Genomic DNA, 18,682 nt, shown 5'->3' with positions numbered 1-18,682 from the left:
AGCCACAGTGCTGAAAGCGTATGAAAAAAAAGTAGCAACTTGTAGTCCAGAAACTATGATAACCGAGTCTGAGGATGATGTCAGGAAAGCTTAACCTGAGTTTTATGGAATACATGCAAAATATATTCCTTATATGTAGAGCAGAGAAGTTGTAAGTACAACACTGTAAGATTAGACTAAATGGCACTAAAAAAACAAACAAAAGCCAAGGTGCATCTTCACAAAGACTAAAAATAGTAAAATGCTGCATCAGTGCAACCTTTAGTAGAGCAGAAATATACCAATGTAAACTTTATGAGTTTGTATGATAATGAGGCAGCAGTAGGGATGAGCTATTGGGAGAGAAGGCAGATTGAAATCAGCAGTGCTGTAAACACGCTGGCACTATTCCCTTAGTTAGTATGCTTGGCAGCACCATTCAAGCAGCAGCTGGATCCATGGAACACATGCACGGGACGTGCTAACGTCCGCCGAATGCATGCGGTTAAACAAAGAAGCCTTCTCTGTCCTGTCCTCTCTTGCTCACACAAGCAGAAAGCAGAAGAGCAGGGGACAAACCAAGTCCTCGCACTGCACCCACTTACACAGCATCTCTGTCTGAGTTGGTTCTAGATGAACAAAGCAGAATACCAAGTGGCCCACTTACAGGCTATGCAGAGACAAATAGACCAGTCAATCACTGAAGGCTGCTAGAGAATAGTAAATGCTATCAGATGGATTTGAGCAAGACAGAGTATGAGGCAGCTCTGTTTGATTGGTTCTTCTACAAAGACAGCTATATGTGTAAACAATGTGTCACCGTACAGGAAACTACTGGTTATATGCAAACTATAGAAATATGAGTGCTCCACATGCTCCTTTTAATGGTCTGAATTTAAAAGAAGAATATTTAAAAAGTAATTCATGTAGAACAGCTACTTAAATGCTAAGATAGAGCCAATAAAAAAGAGCGATTGTAGCTATGTTTTTGTAGCTTAAGGCCCTTTCTCATGAGAATCACAACTCAAAGTTTAAATGATCTCACCTGATGCACTGCAACACCATCAGGTGGTCTCATGAAAACCACGATGTGTGTCACCACCTATTGACGAAACTGAAAAGCATGCTTAAAAAAACACGGCTCACCGGAAACAGCTAGCTGTAATCAAAACTGTCAGCAGGAGCAGATCACCTCAGGATAATCCCATTTTTATTTTCAATCACCCCATTTTCCACTGTGTCACATATTATGTAGTCATCTGCTTTCCCTTTGAATATTATCTTTAGTGACTTGACAAATTAATACAGGTGTCAATTAGCTTAGAGGCATTCCAAAAAGGGGAAAAAAAATCTAAGAATGTCGACAAGTTATATGTTAATAGCTCATTTAAATATTTTTCAATTTAAATAGTGTTTTGTAACCCGGGTACAAAGTAGACATCCATCTAACTGCGTTTAGACAGTAACATAATACTTGAAAGGCAGCGATTTCTCATTAAGCTTCTGCTAGGAGTCAAATCATTCATCGTTATAGTCTCTTAGGTAATATTAAGGAAGCCACATTCAGAGATATGACTGTATATTATATCTTGTTAAAAAAAAAGATCTGAAATCAACAATGATGTATATGTTCACCATCTTGAAAAAGTATTTATTACCATCAAACAGTTTCACATTTTGCCATGTTGCAACTACAAACATTGATACAATTAATTTTTGTGTGGTTTTTTTCTCTATTATTTTTCAATATCCCACAAAGTAGCACATAATTGTGAACAGTAAATAAATTGATAGATTGGTTTTTAAAACTTTTTTTAAAAATAAAAAGCATTAAAGTTAAGGGTGGAAGGTGAGAGACCCAGGGTAACTCTAGAGGAGCTGCAGATACCCACAGCTCAGATAGGATCATCTGTCATCAAGGCAACCATTAGATGTGCTAATCACAAATGTTGCCTTTATGAGAGTGGCAAGAAGAAAGTTTTTGTTCAAAGAAAGCCAAAAAAAAAAAAAAAAGTTATATTTCTAGGTAACTGCAAACCATGTCAGGTATCCTGAATATGCTGTGAGTTGTTCTGGTGAATTGAGACTGAAATGAAACTTTCTGATCTACAGGCAAAGGATCACACTGGATATATATAGGGCAACAAAGAACAAAAGTGGATAAGTTAATGACGTTTACCACATTAACTCATTAAAGAAATCTAACATGACGTAAATGTTTAAAATGATTTATTAAACAAGAAATGTGCCAAATATGTCATTACATTTCCTGTTCCTGCAGAGTCACTAATAATTCTGTCAAACTCAATGATCAACAGATCAATATAGACCCCACCCATTGCCCCGACCCTCGACTTTGACGGCAAGTTTGGCAGAAAAACAAAGAACCAAGAAATAATAGATTTTTTCAACTGTACATTTATTTATTGATTTAATGATGTATTTATTAATCTAATATTGTGCCATTTGGTTTCCCGTATAAACACATCATCACTTCCATGACACATGGTGGCGGCATCATGCTGCGGATGGCTCTACAAATTATTAACTCATTAAACAAATATGTGTGCCACTTTTGTGAATTTACTTCCATTATAATGCACTCCTTTGTGTTGGCCTATTATATTTTAATAAAACACACCGAAGTATGTTTACAATGTGGTAACGTGCAAATGTACTTTTACAAGGTACTGTTATGTTTAAAAACAACAGGCATCCCCATTTAGCAAAGGAGGGAAAAATACTAGAAGATGGAATCTTTTATCTCTGCGTGAATCATCTACTCTGCTTAACTGTGAATCTGTGTTCATAAATAATAACTGCAGTGTCAATAATTTTGACAAGCCTTCCACCCCAAGTGAAACAAATGATTCAGGGCTGAAATGGAGGAAAGAGCACAAAAGCCTTCCTGCACTGAATAATGTTTACAGCATAAAAACTATTAATGTGTGAATGCAACTGCATAAAGCTGGAAGCAAATGGCAACGTTTTCAACAGCCGGTTTAATAAGATGCTCCTTTTTTTTTTTTGGTGAAGCTTTTTGCTGTTTTGAATCCACACACCAGGAACAAACACCCCCACCGTAGGGCTGCCTTAACACTTTCTCTGTAAGTGTCACCAGAAAAGGTCATTCACACAACAACAGCTTGAGAAATAATTACTCTATTACATTCAGCTTGTTATTTATTACGCAGTGGGAATCAAAAGAAACGCCAATCACTTTCATTTCTTGGCTCTGTCTGAAGGCACCATTAAAGTAATTACGTTTTTTTTCTTCTTCTTCTTCTTTGAGTCAAGTGCAGAACCTATAACATGAAAGGTAAGCGAGTGTGCAATTTTTGTACCTTTTAGATTGCAAAAAGTTACTGAACAACGAGGCTGCCTTTTTGTGTTTCATTGCACTAACATTGCCTTGATTTCTTGTGCAGTATGATTCTACAAAGAAACATTCAAAACCGAGCAATAAAGGCTAGAAAATACTTTGTATTGATCAATTATGGGTACTTTTTTGGGGGGGGATTTTCGGTGGAAAGTGAAAGGTGTCTTTGCCATTGGTATTGTGTCAGAAGAATCCATATGGACGATTTGTGAAAGAGCTTGAAAGTTGCACATGAAGTACTGCAGTAGGTCCTACCTTAGTTTTGGGAGCTGATTCAAGAAATTTTCATCGAACCTCAGCATGTTCTGAGAACCACAAATCCGAAGAAGCACCCCAATAAGATGAAGTAAAGTACCAAAAAGAAGGCAAGAGTAAAGAGACGGAAGTTGTTGGCGGGAAGGAGCCAAACTTCAGTCTATGTCCAGATCTCAAGGCTTCTGCTTCAAGACGGCAATAAAAGTTGACGGGTGTTCAGAAGATGTGCTGCTGTTATGAAGGAGGAAAAAGACGGGCAACAAAAGAAACCAGCAGCAGCAAAAGCAAGACATGCAGATTTAAAAACAGGCAGCCACACTGCTTTACTTTGGACAATAGGAACAACATGAACCACCTCAATGTGTTCAAAGTACCTGAGCTTTCTGGTAGCTCAGTTAATGTTCAGTTGGTCTGTACTGTTAAAGAAAAACAGTACAGAACAGTTGTTTCCACCAATGTTCCCATATGCCAATGGTGGAGCTTATATTTTGTTTAGCACTTACTAAATAAGTGCTAAACTTACCAAATAATAGCTAGCGCACCTAGCTAGCCCCAAAATTACATTTTCTAGATGAATTCTACAGCGTAAATTTACTTGGCTGTTTGAAAACTTTCAATTGCATAAACTGAATTCTTCAAGTAGTTTGACGTTCGTCTTGTTATTATGAAGTGAATGAAGTCTGCGAAGATCATATTGGTAGAGTTGAGCGCTTTAGCATTAGCTTCTGCTAAAATGCCATGTTGGTATAGCACTTTAGCTTCAGCAGAGCAAATCTTTATTAGTGCTTTAGGGTAAGTGCCGCTAACGTTTTTTAGCGGCACTCACCACTGGCAGACCTTAAACGTATCAGATTTTTATTTCAAAGACGAAATTTATTACAAGCAAGAGGAAATATGATAAATCTCCTCTCAGTTGTTTTGTACTGCAGTGTGGCGACCGGACATAATAAAGTCGTTGTAGAAACACAAATTGTTAGTGAACTTTAACCAGCAGCTAGTTTCTTTTTAAAAGTACAAGTGTGATGAAGATAAGATGACACAAATATGTCATCGCTGATTGACTGGGTTTGGAACTAAGGAAAATAACACTATGTTTAACCATTTCTGTGCCACATTTTGATAGTTGTGCTATTTTAACCTGTGATTTTATTCAGAGAATACGTTAAATCAAGCTGCTGGTGAAAGTTCCCTCTGTCTACATACTCTCAAAACAGGCACATCACACACCAATTTCAGGAAAATTTCCCATATAAACCACAATTCTGCCTACTTCTGGATGATTCCTCTAAAAAGAGAAAAGGTGCTTTCGCCCCTACAAGAAGAAATTAACCTTCTATCTTTCCCTTTATTCCTTGGACTCCTTTATCATTTCTCTAATCAGAGATTGGCATTAATCACAACTCACACCAACACTGTCACAAATAAAACTGAAGAAATGTTAAATATCCAATCACCTCTACTTATACAAACATGAATATTAGCCGGTCAGGGCGGACTGCACAGTGTAGCAGAAGCTCCAAGTCGCCATTCAAAAGGCTTCGTTATCAACATTGGCTTCATAGTTCAAAAGCAATGAACATCTTCGCTTACAAGTGGAGAACGAGGCCCGCTCGTTACCATCGGCAACACCTCAACACGAGCTGGTCCGCTGAGCTCATACCAAATTCACATTGCGTAATGAGAAGCGGGGTGGTGGATAAACCTCTCAGTCAGCTTCCTTCAGGCTAAAGTAGTGTTTTCTAATTAATATCTGAAGCAGCTCCCTGACAAGGGGTCGGCTTATTCATTTTTATTTACCATGTAATTTTAAATGTTCAGTGAATACTGAGAGGAAAATGAAAGGTCTGCCCTAATGGAACTAACTTGTGAGCCGCGCGCTCAGCGCTGAGGCTTCACTAAAAGCATTATCTGCTGCGATGTACCGGCTGCAAAGTGTCAGGCTTGCATGGAAGCAATTAGAAACATTGGAATAAGCGTCATGTTTGCGATAACCGTGTTGCGTGGTTTTCCGTTTTCGCAGCCTATGGGTGCAAGGCTCCCAGTCGGTGATTACGCGACGTGGGACTCCGGGCCTAAACAAAGCAAAGCCTTCCTTCCTCTGCAGAATCCAAAGAAGCAGTCTTACTACGAACACAGTGAACACACCCCGCTATTTAAAATTTCAAAAAATGTTAAAAACGCTTTACCGACTTTTCTCCATCCATTCAAGCCCATTCACATCCGAGCTACGGGAATCAAAAGTTTAACGACTTACGGTCGCTGCAAAATGAGCCTCCGTAGGACGTCATTGTGCAGTCACAGGTGAAGCCCTCCCACTGCTGGAGACAGACCCCCTGATGGTAGCAGGACTCCTCCGTACAGGTGGTGCTGGGTCCTGAGAGATGGAAATTAGCCAGGAGGATCAAATTAAAATCTGCCATGCATAATAAATGTAAAAAATAAATTATTTAAAAAAATCACAGACATTTTCTGTTACATCTCCAACAGTTCAGTCTGCTCCTCTAGAAACAACTGCAGGATTTATGTTTTAAAGCTTTGGTTAGAACCATGCAGGTTTTATTTTTATTTATTTATTTTTTATTTTTTTATCTATATATCAAATAGAATTCAATATAAAAGATCCACGGGTGTTAGCAAGATTGTGTACAATGGAGAATTAAACAAACTGACAATGGGCATTTCATGTAACTTTGGCTGAGGAAGAAGAACTGCGCTGTTTATCAGTGGCTGACACTTGATTTAGATCAGAGTACATTTTACATTTCATTTGATTAAAGTATCAGCATCTGGAGAAAGAGTGAAGAGATCCACAATTAAAGTTGCTTAAGGTTCTGGGTGAAGTTTCTACACATAATTTGGGGAGCCATGTTATCTGTTTTTATCAACAGATAACATATATTAGCTATTTATATACATAAAAAAAATACTTTATCTAATTGTACTTTGCAATATTTTTTGTGGGCTGCACAGTGGCGCAGTTGGTAGAGCTGTTGCCTTGCAGCAAGAAGGTTCTGGGTTTGATTCCCGGCCCGGGTCTTTCTGCATGGAGTTTGCATGTTCTCCCTGTGCATGGTGGGTTTTCTCCGGGTACTCCGGTTTCCTCCCACAGTCCAAAAACATGACTGTCAGGTTAATTGGCCTCTCCAAATTGCCCCTAGGTGTGAGAGTGTGTGTGCATGGTTGTGTGTCCTGTTTGTCTCTGTGTTGCCCTGCGACAGACTGGCGACCTGTCCAGGGTGACCCCGCCTCTCGCCCGGAACGTTAGCTGGAGATGGGCGCCAGCAACCCCGCTGACCCCACCAAGGGACAAGGGTGCAAGAAAATGGATGGATGGATGGATGAATATGTTTTGTTAGAAGATAACTGTTTTTCACTACCTATAACCTTCAAACTAGATCCGGGGAACATGCAGGATGGTCCAAAAGACTGATGTTATTCTCTTGGAAGAACTCCTTTGTCAGGCGGGCATTGTGAACTGCAGCATTGTCCTGTTGAAAAACCCAATCATTACCACACAGACGAGGGCCCTCAGTCATGAGGGATGCCCACTGCAACATCTCCACAATGCCAGCTGCTGTTTGACGCCCCTGCACAACCTGAAGCTCCATTGTTCCATTGAAGGAAAACGACCCCAAATCATGATGGCGCCCCCACCACTGTGCCGTGTAGAAAACATCTCAGGTGGGATCTCCTTGTCATGCCAGTAACATTGGAAGCCATCAGGACCATCAAGGTAAAAATTTTTCTCATCAGAGCAGACAACTTTCTTCCACCTTTCAATGTCCCATGTTTGGTGCACCCTTGCAAAGTCCAAACGGGAAATTTTGTGGCGTTGAAGAAGACGTGGCCTTTGAAGACGTTTTTTGTTTCTGAAGCCCTTCTCTCTCTCTCGCAGATGCCGTCTGATGGTTATTGGGCTGCAGTCAGCACCAGTAATGGCCTTAATTTGGGTAGAGGATCGTCCCGTGTCTTGACGGACAGCCAATCGGATCCTGCGGCTCAGAGCTGGTGAAATTTCTTTGGGTCTACCACTTGACTTTTTTGTTCCATAACCCTTATTAACATTAAAAAAAATGCAAAATTACTGTCTTACTGCGTCCAACCTCAGCAGCGATGGCACGTTGTGAGAGGCCTTGCTTATGCAGCTCAACAATCCTACCATGTTAAAAGTCAGTGAGCTTTTTTGCTTTTGCCATCAGGAGGTCTTGACAGTGTAAAGACTTGACAGAAAATGACATGGAATCCAGATTTTTGCACAGCTTTTGGCTTTTAAAGGCTTTGGTCTTAAACGTTTGGATCAGCTGAAAAAAATCATGTTTGAGTGTAAATGTAGTTTTCAGAAAATTTCCTGCTCAAAAGTTTTATCTCTTACGCTGATTTCTTCTTTTAACATTGTGAAGCTCTACATAGAACCGTCTTAAGATCCAATAGTGCAAAATGCAAATTCTTGCAATTTTTTGACTGGTCCTAAGATTTTGATCAGGAGTGTACGTAGTTCTGTTTTGGCTAGTTCTTCTAACGGCTTGAACAGGTAGCTCATTGATTACTTTGAACACTGCTGCCACCTATTGGCAGGAGGCTTGTTTATAAGTCAAGAAGAGAAAAATAAGAAAAATATAAAGTTCTCTTGCTTCCTGCTGGCTACCGACCAAGTATGCTGTTACTTATTACTCCTCAGCGTCCGCTATTTATTGCTTAATAAGACGCAAACCAAAGGGAAATTTGTGCAACTCAAACAAAAAAAGTTGATTGTTGGAGATTGTTGGTAAAAATGCTGAAGAATAGATATTTGATTAGGCTGCAGATGAAGTCTTAGGTGGGATAATTATTTTTTAAACAAGTGTGCGGTGGCTTTTGCGTTGATGGCAGTGGGGCTTCTCATTACAGCCTCAATTAAACAGAGATTTTCAAAGAACCGTGGTTCACTTCCAGACTAATTTGTTTGTGCACAGATAAACAGCCTCTGCACTGTGCCATTTACAAATGGCCTAGTTAAAAAAAAATGGCCCCAGCCCCTTTAATTCTACAAAAAACAAACACACAAGTAACCAATCAGATTTTTCTTTTTTTTTCTTTTTTTTTGGTTAGAAAACAACTATTACCTTTTTTGCTTAATAATTAATTGGCATTTTTAAGAGCCAAGAGATCAGCATGCAATTACTTCCTTCCTCTTTAATTTAGAAAACAAATTTTAGTTTCACCTAAACTCCTTGTTGATTTGGGTTTGTTGGAGTGTGAATTCCCATCTGCTGTTTGCTCCAAATGTTTGAGGAAAATCCTGCTGTACTAAGTGGGGAACACGCTTAATATGACTATAAAACCCAAGTAAACACATCTTCATTCCCTTTCTGCAGTCAGCTCTGCACTCCACAAACAGCTTGCTTATCAATGAAACATCTGCCTACGTACAAACTGTGCATCCAGTTGGAAATTGGTTTATGCCTCAGAATAAAAGAACCTCGAAATGAAACATCTTATTAAATCTCGAAATTTGATTTTACGTCTGCTTTAGGCACCAAATCCTCAAGCTTCCCATTCAAGTTCCCAGCGCTTTCAAATCTAAGTTCAGATGTGACGTTCTTCATTGTAGCAAAATGTGGAGCAAAAGCTCCTTTAATAAGACCTTTGCCATAGACACATCAGAAACGGCAGCCATCTGTGACAACTGAGGAGGAACCGTAAGTAAGAAAACTCTTAAGGGCAGAGGAATTATTCCTGTAATTGCTGTAAAATGATATTTTTTTTATGTGTTTATGCACCATCGACAGGAGGATAATTGAATTTCTAACAACCTCTGGTTTATTTGTCAAAAATAAAAAAACAAATCAAAACCTCCAAAAATCTGCTCAGGTATTAGAGCTCAGTTTCCTGGGAGTCGGATCATTAACAACCATTGTGTGAGCCTGCAGGAAAGGGTGAGATAAAGATAACTTAATGCAATTTTAAACTGTGTTTGGAGCAAAGTAATTGTGGGTTGTAAGTGTGGGTAGGTAATAAGGCTAGCTGGCAGAAACGGCATCATTTAGGAGGAAGTGTTGGGGGTGGAGGGGACCCAGAACACATGAAAAGCTTCAGTCGGTGCGGTTTCAGCCAGTGTTCCCCACAGGGAAATTAAGCCTGGGTTCTCCTGTGCTCAGTAGGCTACCGAGACACGGTGGACTGTGGCTGAGGGTACGGTTTGTGTGAAAAGAGGGAGGACTGTTAGTGCCAAAAACTACTGTTATACCCAGGATTAACTGACATCAGAGCCATTTAGCCCGAGACATGCAGCAACCCAAGCATGGCGGAGGTAGAAACGGTGCTAAGGCGAGACGAAAGGAAAGCCACAAAGCAACAAAAGTGGGGTGTTAGTGAGATTAACCACACTGTCGATAGCAGAGAGAGGGGGGGAAGAAAGGCCCGCCTCCTGCAGGATTTACGGAGTAACTAGGACAATACACAAAGAAAGGAGACTAAAGGCTGGTCCAGGCACTCAGAATCTGTGTGGTTACGAAACAGCCGTTTCCGTCTTTGACTTCGTCAGACGTCACACACGAGATTTGAAACGGCGGTTTTCTGTCATCTAGGTAGAAGGAATCACTGTGACTCAGCTTGAAATCAAGGGCAGTTGATTTTTCGTCCCCTGGTAACTCACAGGGGAGATAATTATTGAATGGTCTTTCCTTAAAAAAAAAAAAAAAAAAAGAATTCAGTAGCCCTAAGGTATTTATTATGACTTGGACTGTTTTATGGAGGGTGACTGGTCCTGTGATGCACCTGGAGAAGGGCGCCAGCTGCTCTGCGACCCCTGACAGGATAAGCGGGCATAGACTACGGGGCGGGTGAATGGATGATGGATGAAAGTGACAAAGAGAAGCTTCTCGTACCGTCGCAGCCTCTTTCCACCTGTCCCACCTTGTGGAGGGCATCTGCGATCAGGTCAGGGAGTCTCCCGTTCAGGTCCACAGAGGCCAGGCAGCCCTGGTACCCGTCCCGGGACGCGATCAGTTTGGGCAGATTGCTGTACATGCTCTTCGTTACGCCACCGATGTACAGCTCTCCTGCAAAACACACACATGAAGAAGACTGTAAGAGATGCAAACAAACAAAAATGATACGTAAGAAACTTCTGGTTTTACTAGAAATCTGAGGCTAATCTTTGACAAACAGCCACTCTTCTTGAATTGTAGCTTTGAATTTAATGACTTTGTAATTCCATCTTAAACCTTATTAACACTAGCATAAACTCAACTGTTTTTGTTTTTTTGTTTTATTTTTTCAAATCTAAGGAATGAAGGCATTAAAAGGTAACAAACCTCTGTGTTGCATTTTTCTGAAAATTAACAATATGTTGCATCATTTTCAAACTCCAACTAGTTCAGTCAAGTCAGACCTCTCAGTGTTCTAAGCAGAAATAGTCAACTAATAAACTTGTTGAGAATGATCTCCTGATTATGATTTTTACTCTTCTTTAGGTTAATATATTGTAGAAGAAATCAGTAGATGAGGTAACGTTCATCTCCAACAGGTTTCATGGAATCATTGGCAGACTGACCTTTCCTACACATTGGACCAATAGTACAGCATCAGCATGTACAACAAATCTCTGAAGATACTTGGAGTGAGTTACAATAGTTAATTACTCTTTGGGATGAAAAAAAATTTTTTAGACTGAATTGAACTGAAAGACATATCATGAACCGAATTATCACAAGTCATATCAAAATAGAAAATAGTGCAAGCTAACGCTGGCATCTCAATAAAGACATTGAACACCCAAAAACGAGCATGTTTGACATGATGATCTGGTATGAATATTATGGGCGTTTTTTCAAACGAGCAAGTCCGGTGGCAGAAGTTATTCATTGACAAAACAAAGAAACGGTACTTTAAACAGAATAAGGTAGAGGACAGTAACAGAACTACTGCAGCCCATCTAAGTTCAGAAACATTCATGTCTGGATTTTTTTTTATTTTACAGAAAGTACTTTTGTATATACATAAAAAAAAAAACAATAAGAGTGGTTATGTGACAGGTGTCATGTTATAAACAAAAACATATTGATTCAACAATATCTGGGTCATTTCTACAATGAATTTTAAACACTACTCCCATAGTTGGGTACTTATGTTAAAAATATGTTTATTTTGGACAATTTAATTCTAAAAATATTTTTAAAAAAAACAATTGGGAAAAAAAAACCTCAATTTGAAAAGGAAAATAAAAACTTTTTACAGTCCCCTTGCTCACAGGTTTCTATATATTCTACTCTCTGCGGTTACCTTTGACCTTTAACCTTTTGTTTTCACGTAACAGCCTCTTGTTGCAGCAGACATAGGCCATCTTGTTTATACAGTGAAAGCAGTGTTTTAATGATAAAGAAATTAACTTGTTAAAGTTGAAAGTGTATAAAAACAAAGAGATTGTTGCAGTTTATTGTGCAAAATGCAGCAGCTTATGGTTTTCAAAAGAACAGTTGTCGTCATAAAGAGTAATTTCCTTTCCTTGTTACCTGTAAGCACATTTAAAAGTGATTTATCCGCTCTAGTTGCTCCAGACCTTCTCCGGCAAATTACAGTAACAAAAATAAAGTTTTTCAGCTATACTCCATATGAAACTGCTCATTAAACTATTAATTTTAAAGCTATGAAGTAGTGTGTGCGCATCTTCTGGTTAAAAAAACAAAACACACACAAAAAAATAAATAATCGCATGTCACTTTTGCGCTGCACAAATACAAAGTGCTGCTTTATTTCTTCGCTCCAAAATGCTTTATTAACAACTGCTGGTAAAGGAGAGATGAGCAAATCTTCAAGCCACTAAAGAACAAAACGGGGATCCCACGAATCACAGCATGCGTCTTAAGAGTGCATCCTCTGAAGGCGTGCGCTACCACACACCCACACACACACACACACACACACACGCCTGTCAAAACATTACCCTCACCGCCACACAGGAAAATTGACATCTCCGAGCCAAGCAAATGTGTCTGTCAGTAGGTATGCTCCTTAGAGGCGTCCCTGACAGAGTGGCTGTCATTACCGACGCGGCAGAAGCATGTTTGGATGATTACATGATTCAAAGAAGCAGCTTACAGTTGACACGAATAGCTTTGCCAGCGTCAACCCTGCACACTGGAAATGGGATTTGATGTCTGAAAGAAATTTTATCTACTGTACTCTTTGGAGGAGAGACGCGGGACGTACACAGTGCACTTACTTATGAACGGGGCAGAAAATTGCGAATCCTAAAGCAAGATGATAAAAAAGGCTGAGGTTTGGGAACTCTCGGTGCTCAAGCACAATTACAGCATAAAAGAGGGGAGGGGGGAAAAAAAAACTCATCTAGTTTTAAACTTAATTATTTTTCTCCCCTGTCTCTTCGTTGTGGCTCCTCCATTCCGTCAAGTCGCTGAAAGCAGCGAGTCAAATTATGGCAAGCGCAAGAAAAAAAGAAGGAAAAAAAAGGGTCTTTGATGTCAGGGGATATGAATAAACACGGTTTGAAATGCTTCAAGGTTTTCGTATCATCAAAACCTATACTTTATCTTTGAGTAGGCACAAAAACGGAGACCCAGCAGAAACTCCTCCACGCGGGGACAAGATGCTGCTGCGCAGATAAGATCATCAGAAAATCGGAAGAATTTTCCGTCAGCTAAAAACTGGGGAAAATTTCACGGCGCAGGACGGAGCCGCAAGGTCAATTATATGTGGACTTTGGGTAATGGAATGAGTCAATGATGTTTGCCGACTTCTCTCCAGAATTAATGAGCACTTGACACTTCATATTTTCCAGCCAGGGCTCCCGGACATTATAATCAATACAATAAATTCATTTACCGTCCGCCTGAGTGATGTCCTGAAATCACAACCGTAAAGGCCATTTAGCAAACATGAAATTATCGAAATGAAATTAATCTAAAAAATATAAATAATAAAAAAAATAAAGCAAACGGTGCATTTTTTTGCCAAAGGCAACGTGTTTTAGACTCCATTGGCTGTCGGTTTAACGACAGAAGGCGAGAGGTAGTAGAATGGTTGTAAAGTAAGGGTCACTAATGATGAAATAATTGGAATTAATTCAAACATTCATTAAACTAAGCGTATGTTGTATTCGGAACTGAATATTCTCATTTAATATTATGGGCGGGACAATAAATCTACCAGTGGTTCTGTGGCATGAAGTTATGCTAATGAGCAGGAGTGAGTCTGTCTGGTGCAGAGAGTCTCTCCCCTTACCCACCTGTTGGTGGAAGCAGTGAGTTGGTGGTGTGTGAATATAAGAAAATCTTAACGCGAGAAAGTTGGAGAAACATCCAGTGTGATAAAAAAACAAACTCAAACCATCACAGCAAAGGATTGCTATAAAACCAATAACTCAAATTGGTTGTTCTTTCTTAGATTACACTTTACCAAATGACCAGCTGACTTTAAATGCATCGTATTACAGTTAGTATTGGTCCAGACTGTATGTGATTAGATTCCAAATATATAATTGGACTGTATTAGAATAAACTGTTATAAATCATTACTGTTATAAATTTGTTATAAAAGTATTACTGATTGCACTTTAAAAATTAGATAACTTTATGTTATTAAAGGTAAAGTTTAAACAGTAATGATTTCTTGGTTAATGTCAAGTTGTCATAGCAAAGACATTTTGAATAATGTCAACTTTGTATTAAAAGTGTCATAATTTACCGAATGACGCTTTATGACAACAGTCATAAATATTCATGAAGGCTTATTGATGTTCATGACAGATGTTATGTCATGTTTATTAAAGCGCCATGACACTTCAAATAAAGTGTTACCGAAAACGATTAAAATGTGATCGGGGCCTAGAGATCAGAAGCTCAGTTAATGATACTTTAATTTCTTTTTAAAATTAAAATATTTGTAAGTAATATTTCTCATGAAGGTTATAATGTTGAAATTAAATTATATATAAAAAAGTGTGTATTCTGACATATTGAAATGGTTTTCACAAAACGTGACAAAATAATATTTAGCATGGGAAATTCTCAGAATGTCTATTCTAGGCCACCTTAAAATTAATAATCTAATATACATAAAATTAGTTTAGACAAAAGTCATTTAATGGGTCAAGAATAACATGATAAATTGTATGACTCAAGTTATCTTACCACAGGCTTTCTTAGCATTAATACCTGCTTCAAAGTAAGAACATTAAACTGAAGAAGGTTTACTCCGTGCCAGACGCTGCATCCTATGCTGGCTCTGCTGGACCCAGCAGTAATGTCTGTGGTACTGCTGAAGAGCTCCAAGAGATTCCTGGGATTGGACAAATTATAGCCACGCAGGCATCACAGAACACCACTTCCACCTCCATGATCACCGTAATGACCCTTCACACTGACTGGAGGAATGGGTGTGTTTGAATACGGGGCCCGAGAGAGCCACTGACTCTACTGTTTGAAAGAACACACCAGGCTGACATTTATGTAAGGAAGAGAAGGTTTTCAACGGGTTTTAAAGAGGGATGAAGATCTCGCTATCGATGTTTTCATTAGTCCAATAAAGGCATAATCTTAATTGTAAAATCATGTTCACACCTTGAGCACACTTTGATTAGTCTGAGTGGTCAAAAAAAATCTATTAAAACAACTTTATTGTTGAAGCTAAGAAATACTCAACAGTTCTGCACTTCTATTTCAAACTAATTGTTGGGTTATTATTATGTTAAGTACTTTACCTTTACTTTAATTTTGTCAATCTGAACAAAAGAAATCAGCTTAGTGGCCACATAAAGGGAGGGAAGTATCTAAATATAGTTCATGTTCGACTCAGACAACTATCAATCAGGGAAAAAGTATCAAAAGTCACCGTTACAGTTGGAGAAATCAAGCTTTTCACAAAATAATTGCTGTGAAAGTAAAGAGTTTTGTATATATATATATTATAACAGAGAACTTTGCTTTTATGACAAAGTGTTAAAATCCAACACCGGTGTTAGGTGACTCATTTCCTTTGGAGAGAACACCTCAGAAGCACAAAACCAAGCCTGTGTATTTCATCCTCGGCTATAATTGGCTCCCCGAGTGGAGTGATGGTTTCACAGTCGTCACCCATATCCACCAACACTCTGATATGCATTATTTACATTCGTCATTAGGAGAGGTCCGATAATGAAAAGAAAAAGGCCATGAATGCGCAATGTGCGATCTTTGGGCTCAATCTGCAGACTCCCTCTAGACGACTCTCTGGTGAGCACAGAGCCCACCATTAACTTTCATTAAATGCTCTATTAAGATCCTCTGCCCAACTCTCGGTCCCCCCCCCCGTTTCTCTTCTTTTTCCGCCTCATGTTTGCCTCACTGTCATGCTGGCTCTAATTGCTGAAGATTGAATCATTACTGATCAAAAAAACACACAGAATCAACCACAAAAACAGAAACACGTGCGGCCGCGCGGCGAACGACTGTCGGGCGGTGGGGTGTGTGTTGCAAGGAGGGCCGGGACAACGGCAGCGAGCCGGAATACGCAGGGAATCTGATTGCTAATTACAGAGGCGCTCCCTTATCCACAGTCATCACAACAGGACGACTGGTCTGAGGAATAAATGTTGAGCCTGCTTGTGCAGTAATTGCCGATGCTAAATTATAAGTTGTCTAATTGTGTTGCGTGCATAGACTCTGTGTTTGGAAGGTCTGAGAACAAATGATATGGAAAGGCGGAAGGCAACTGAAGCTATAATTACTTGATGGCGCGCTATTTTGACAACAGGTGTCTTCTTGCTGAAGCTGAACTCCTCTGTGACTACAGGTGGCAGAATGCAGCTCTGAAGTGGTTCCTTCAGACAATGCTTTAAAAATAGCTCTTCATCTGATTATTTGCAGGAAACTGAAGAAGGGACGTAAACATGGCTGTCATTTCTCATTAATGTTGCGATAAATTCAAACTTATCCTACCTGTACATGCCTCTCAGGGATGAGGTTATGACTAGGCGTGCACTGAGAACAGCTTTCTGGTCATGACTGATTTTTAAAAAAAGTCTGACTTGCCGATTGCGATGTTGGCCGATATCGACTTTATTAACTGAGAAGTTATTAAATGGAGCAACAAAGTTGCTAAGTTCCACTGGGTTCCAAAAAATATATGAAGTTGTCTATGTTTTTTCAACTGAATTAGGACTATTTTTGCACAGCTGAATCCTAAAATGACATCCATGTTTCTCTATCAGATCAGGTTTTTATTCGAATTCGACTTAGACAAATCCAATCTTCAGACTAAATTGATTACATTTTTGTTACATCATCAGTTCATTTCCTTTAATATTTCTCATCCAAAAAAGGTTTTAGGTGAAAAAAAAATGTTTTAACAGATTGTATTAATTACATGTAACAACCTTGGATTTCTGTAAACTGAATAATAAACACTGATAAGGGTAAGTACATGTGAACTGAACATCACGTCTCCGTCTCTCCCTGTCCTGATGGAATCTCTTCTCCTGCTCATCACTCATTGATCAGATTCTCCAGATGTGAGAACAAGTCCTGCATTTTGATGCTCATGTTGCTCCATAGTTCAGAAAGTTGACCTGATTGAGCAAAAACAATGTAATTTTAGGATTCAGCTCACCAACATGACCCTAAAACAGTTGGAAACACCCCAGACTGGCTGCTGACCAGTTGGCCTGTAATGTGCTGAACAAGCAAACGTTATCCATGATGGGTCCGGCTCAAAACTTCCACCACTAACAGAACCTGACACTTTAAGACACCATAAACCTTCAGGAATCTGAAGGCTAAAGGAGAAACCAGTACAGTACAAGCAAAGTGTGCTTAATAAAGTGGCTGGTGAGACTATATGTAATTTTACGGGGATGAAGTATATGAAAGTGTTCATCCTAAAAGAGTTTGTGGCCTCCCTGACAGCCCTTCACTGCTCTGTGAGCTCTTGATAAATTCTTGGCAGAGTTACGTGCCAGTGCTTGTTGAAAGATTGTACAGTGACACAGAAAGGCTTCATTACGTACTTTTCACGCTTCTTTTCCCGCTCTGAGATGTCACTCTGCATTCAGAATCTTTTGCCTTTGACAGAATCGTCTCTGCCGTCTCTCCCAATTTGCTCCGTCACCACCTTTCATTCTCCACCTTCCTAATATTTGTCTTAGTCTCCCTGCCGTCTCGTTTTGCTCCGTCTGTTATTGTGTCAACAGGATCCAGAACTTTCTTTGTTGCGTCTTTGTTTTTCCTCCAGTTTTATTGTTAGAAATTGTTCCCAGAGTAATGGTGACAATAAATTGAATAGTCAACGTAAGCAGTCATGAGAAAAATGAAGCTTTCCACGACGCTCAGAATAGATATTGGAAAGCTAAGTGAAGTGCAACAAACGTGAATATGGACTTTTATGAATTTGATCAAAGCATAAATGTCCCCTGGATGTGAAATAGACCACTGTACACTTTTGGCTTGTTTTTTGCTAGTGTGACTTGTGTGCTGCTGATACATGTAGAAAAGATTAACTGCCAGTAATACAGACATGTGCTAGTTTGCTTTCTTAAAAATTATATTCGTACAACAATATTTTCACTATACTTAACTTATAGGTACAGTAGTTTCACAATGCTTGAGTATGGATCAGCTTTGTACAATAACACATCACCAGCAAACAGAGAAACTTTATGTTCTGAACCTCGTATATGAAATCTTTCAATTGTGGAATTGTGTCTTGGATATAAAGGGAGTCACAGCACATGTCATATCAGAGTGCATTCTGGGATGGTGGTAGCCACCTGACAACTACAGTAGAAAAAACTGTATAGTTGGTGATTAGAGATACAGAAAAGGGCAAAAGAACGAGATGATAGAAGAATATGTGGAGAGATTGTAAAGAGAGATAGGTTTAGTTATTGGAAAGGCTACATGCAAATTTGAGATTTCATTTCATTTTTTACTGTTTATTTTTTTTCTTTTTAATATTTTTCATATTTAAGCTTTAATTTTAATGAGTACCAAACAAGTCTTATAGAGTGATTCAATATTCACAAAGTCACCAATTCACTATTGTTTTATCTAAAATATTCAAAACAAAAATGCTGCAATGCATAGATGTAATGCAACT

At 39.1% G+C, this 18,682-nt stretch overlaps 1 protein-coding gene across 10 annotated transcripts in view; it reads right to left on the bottom strand.

Moving 5' to 3' along the window:
- nrxn2b (neurexin 2b) overlaps positions 1-18,682 on the bottom strand; it is an 811,982-nt gene that overhangs the window by 374,164 nt on the left and 419,136 nt on the right. For all 10 annotated transcript variants that reach the window (XM_081599837.1, XM_081599839.1, XM_081599838.1 and 7 more), the window contains 2 exons: positions 10,480-10,653; positions 5,868-5,987 (listed from right to left, as the gene is read on the bottom strand). In XM_081599837.1, coding sequence (XP_081455963.1) covers positions 5,868-5,987; positions 10,480-10,653 — 294 coding nt within the window. The remainder of the gene's footprint in view (positions 1-5,867; positions 5,988-10,479; positions 10,654-18,682) is intronic.

The sequence above is a fragment of the Poecilia reticulata genome, chromosome 18 (genome assembly GCF_904066995.2).
Source record: "Poecilia reticulata chromosome 18, P_reticulata-male-v2, whole genome shotgun sequence".
Lineage (NCBI taxonomy): Eukaryota > Metazoa > Chordata > Actinopteri > Cyprinodontiformes > Poeciliidae > Poecilia > Poecilia reticulata.
This window is presented reverse-complemented; position numbering and strand designations above follow the sequence as displayed.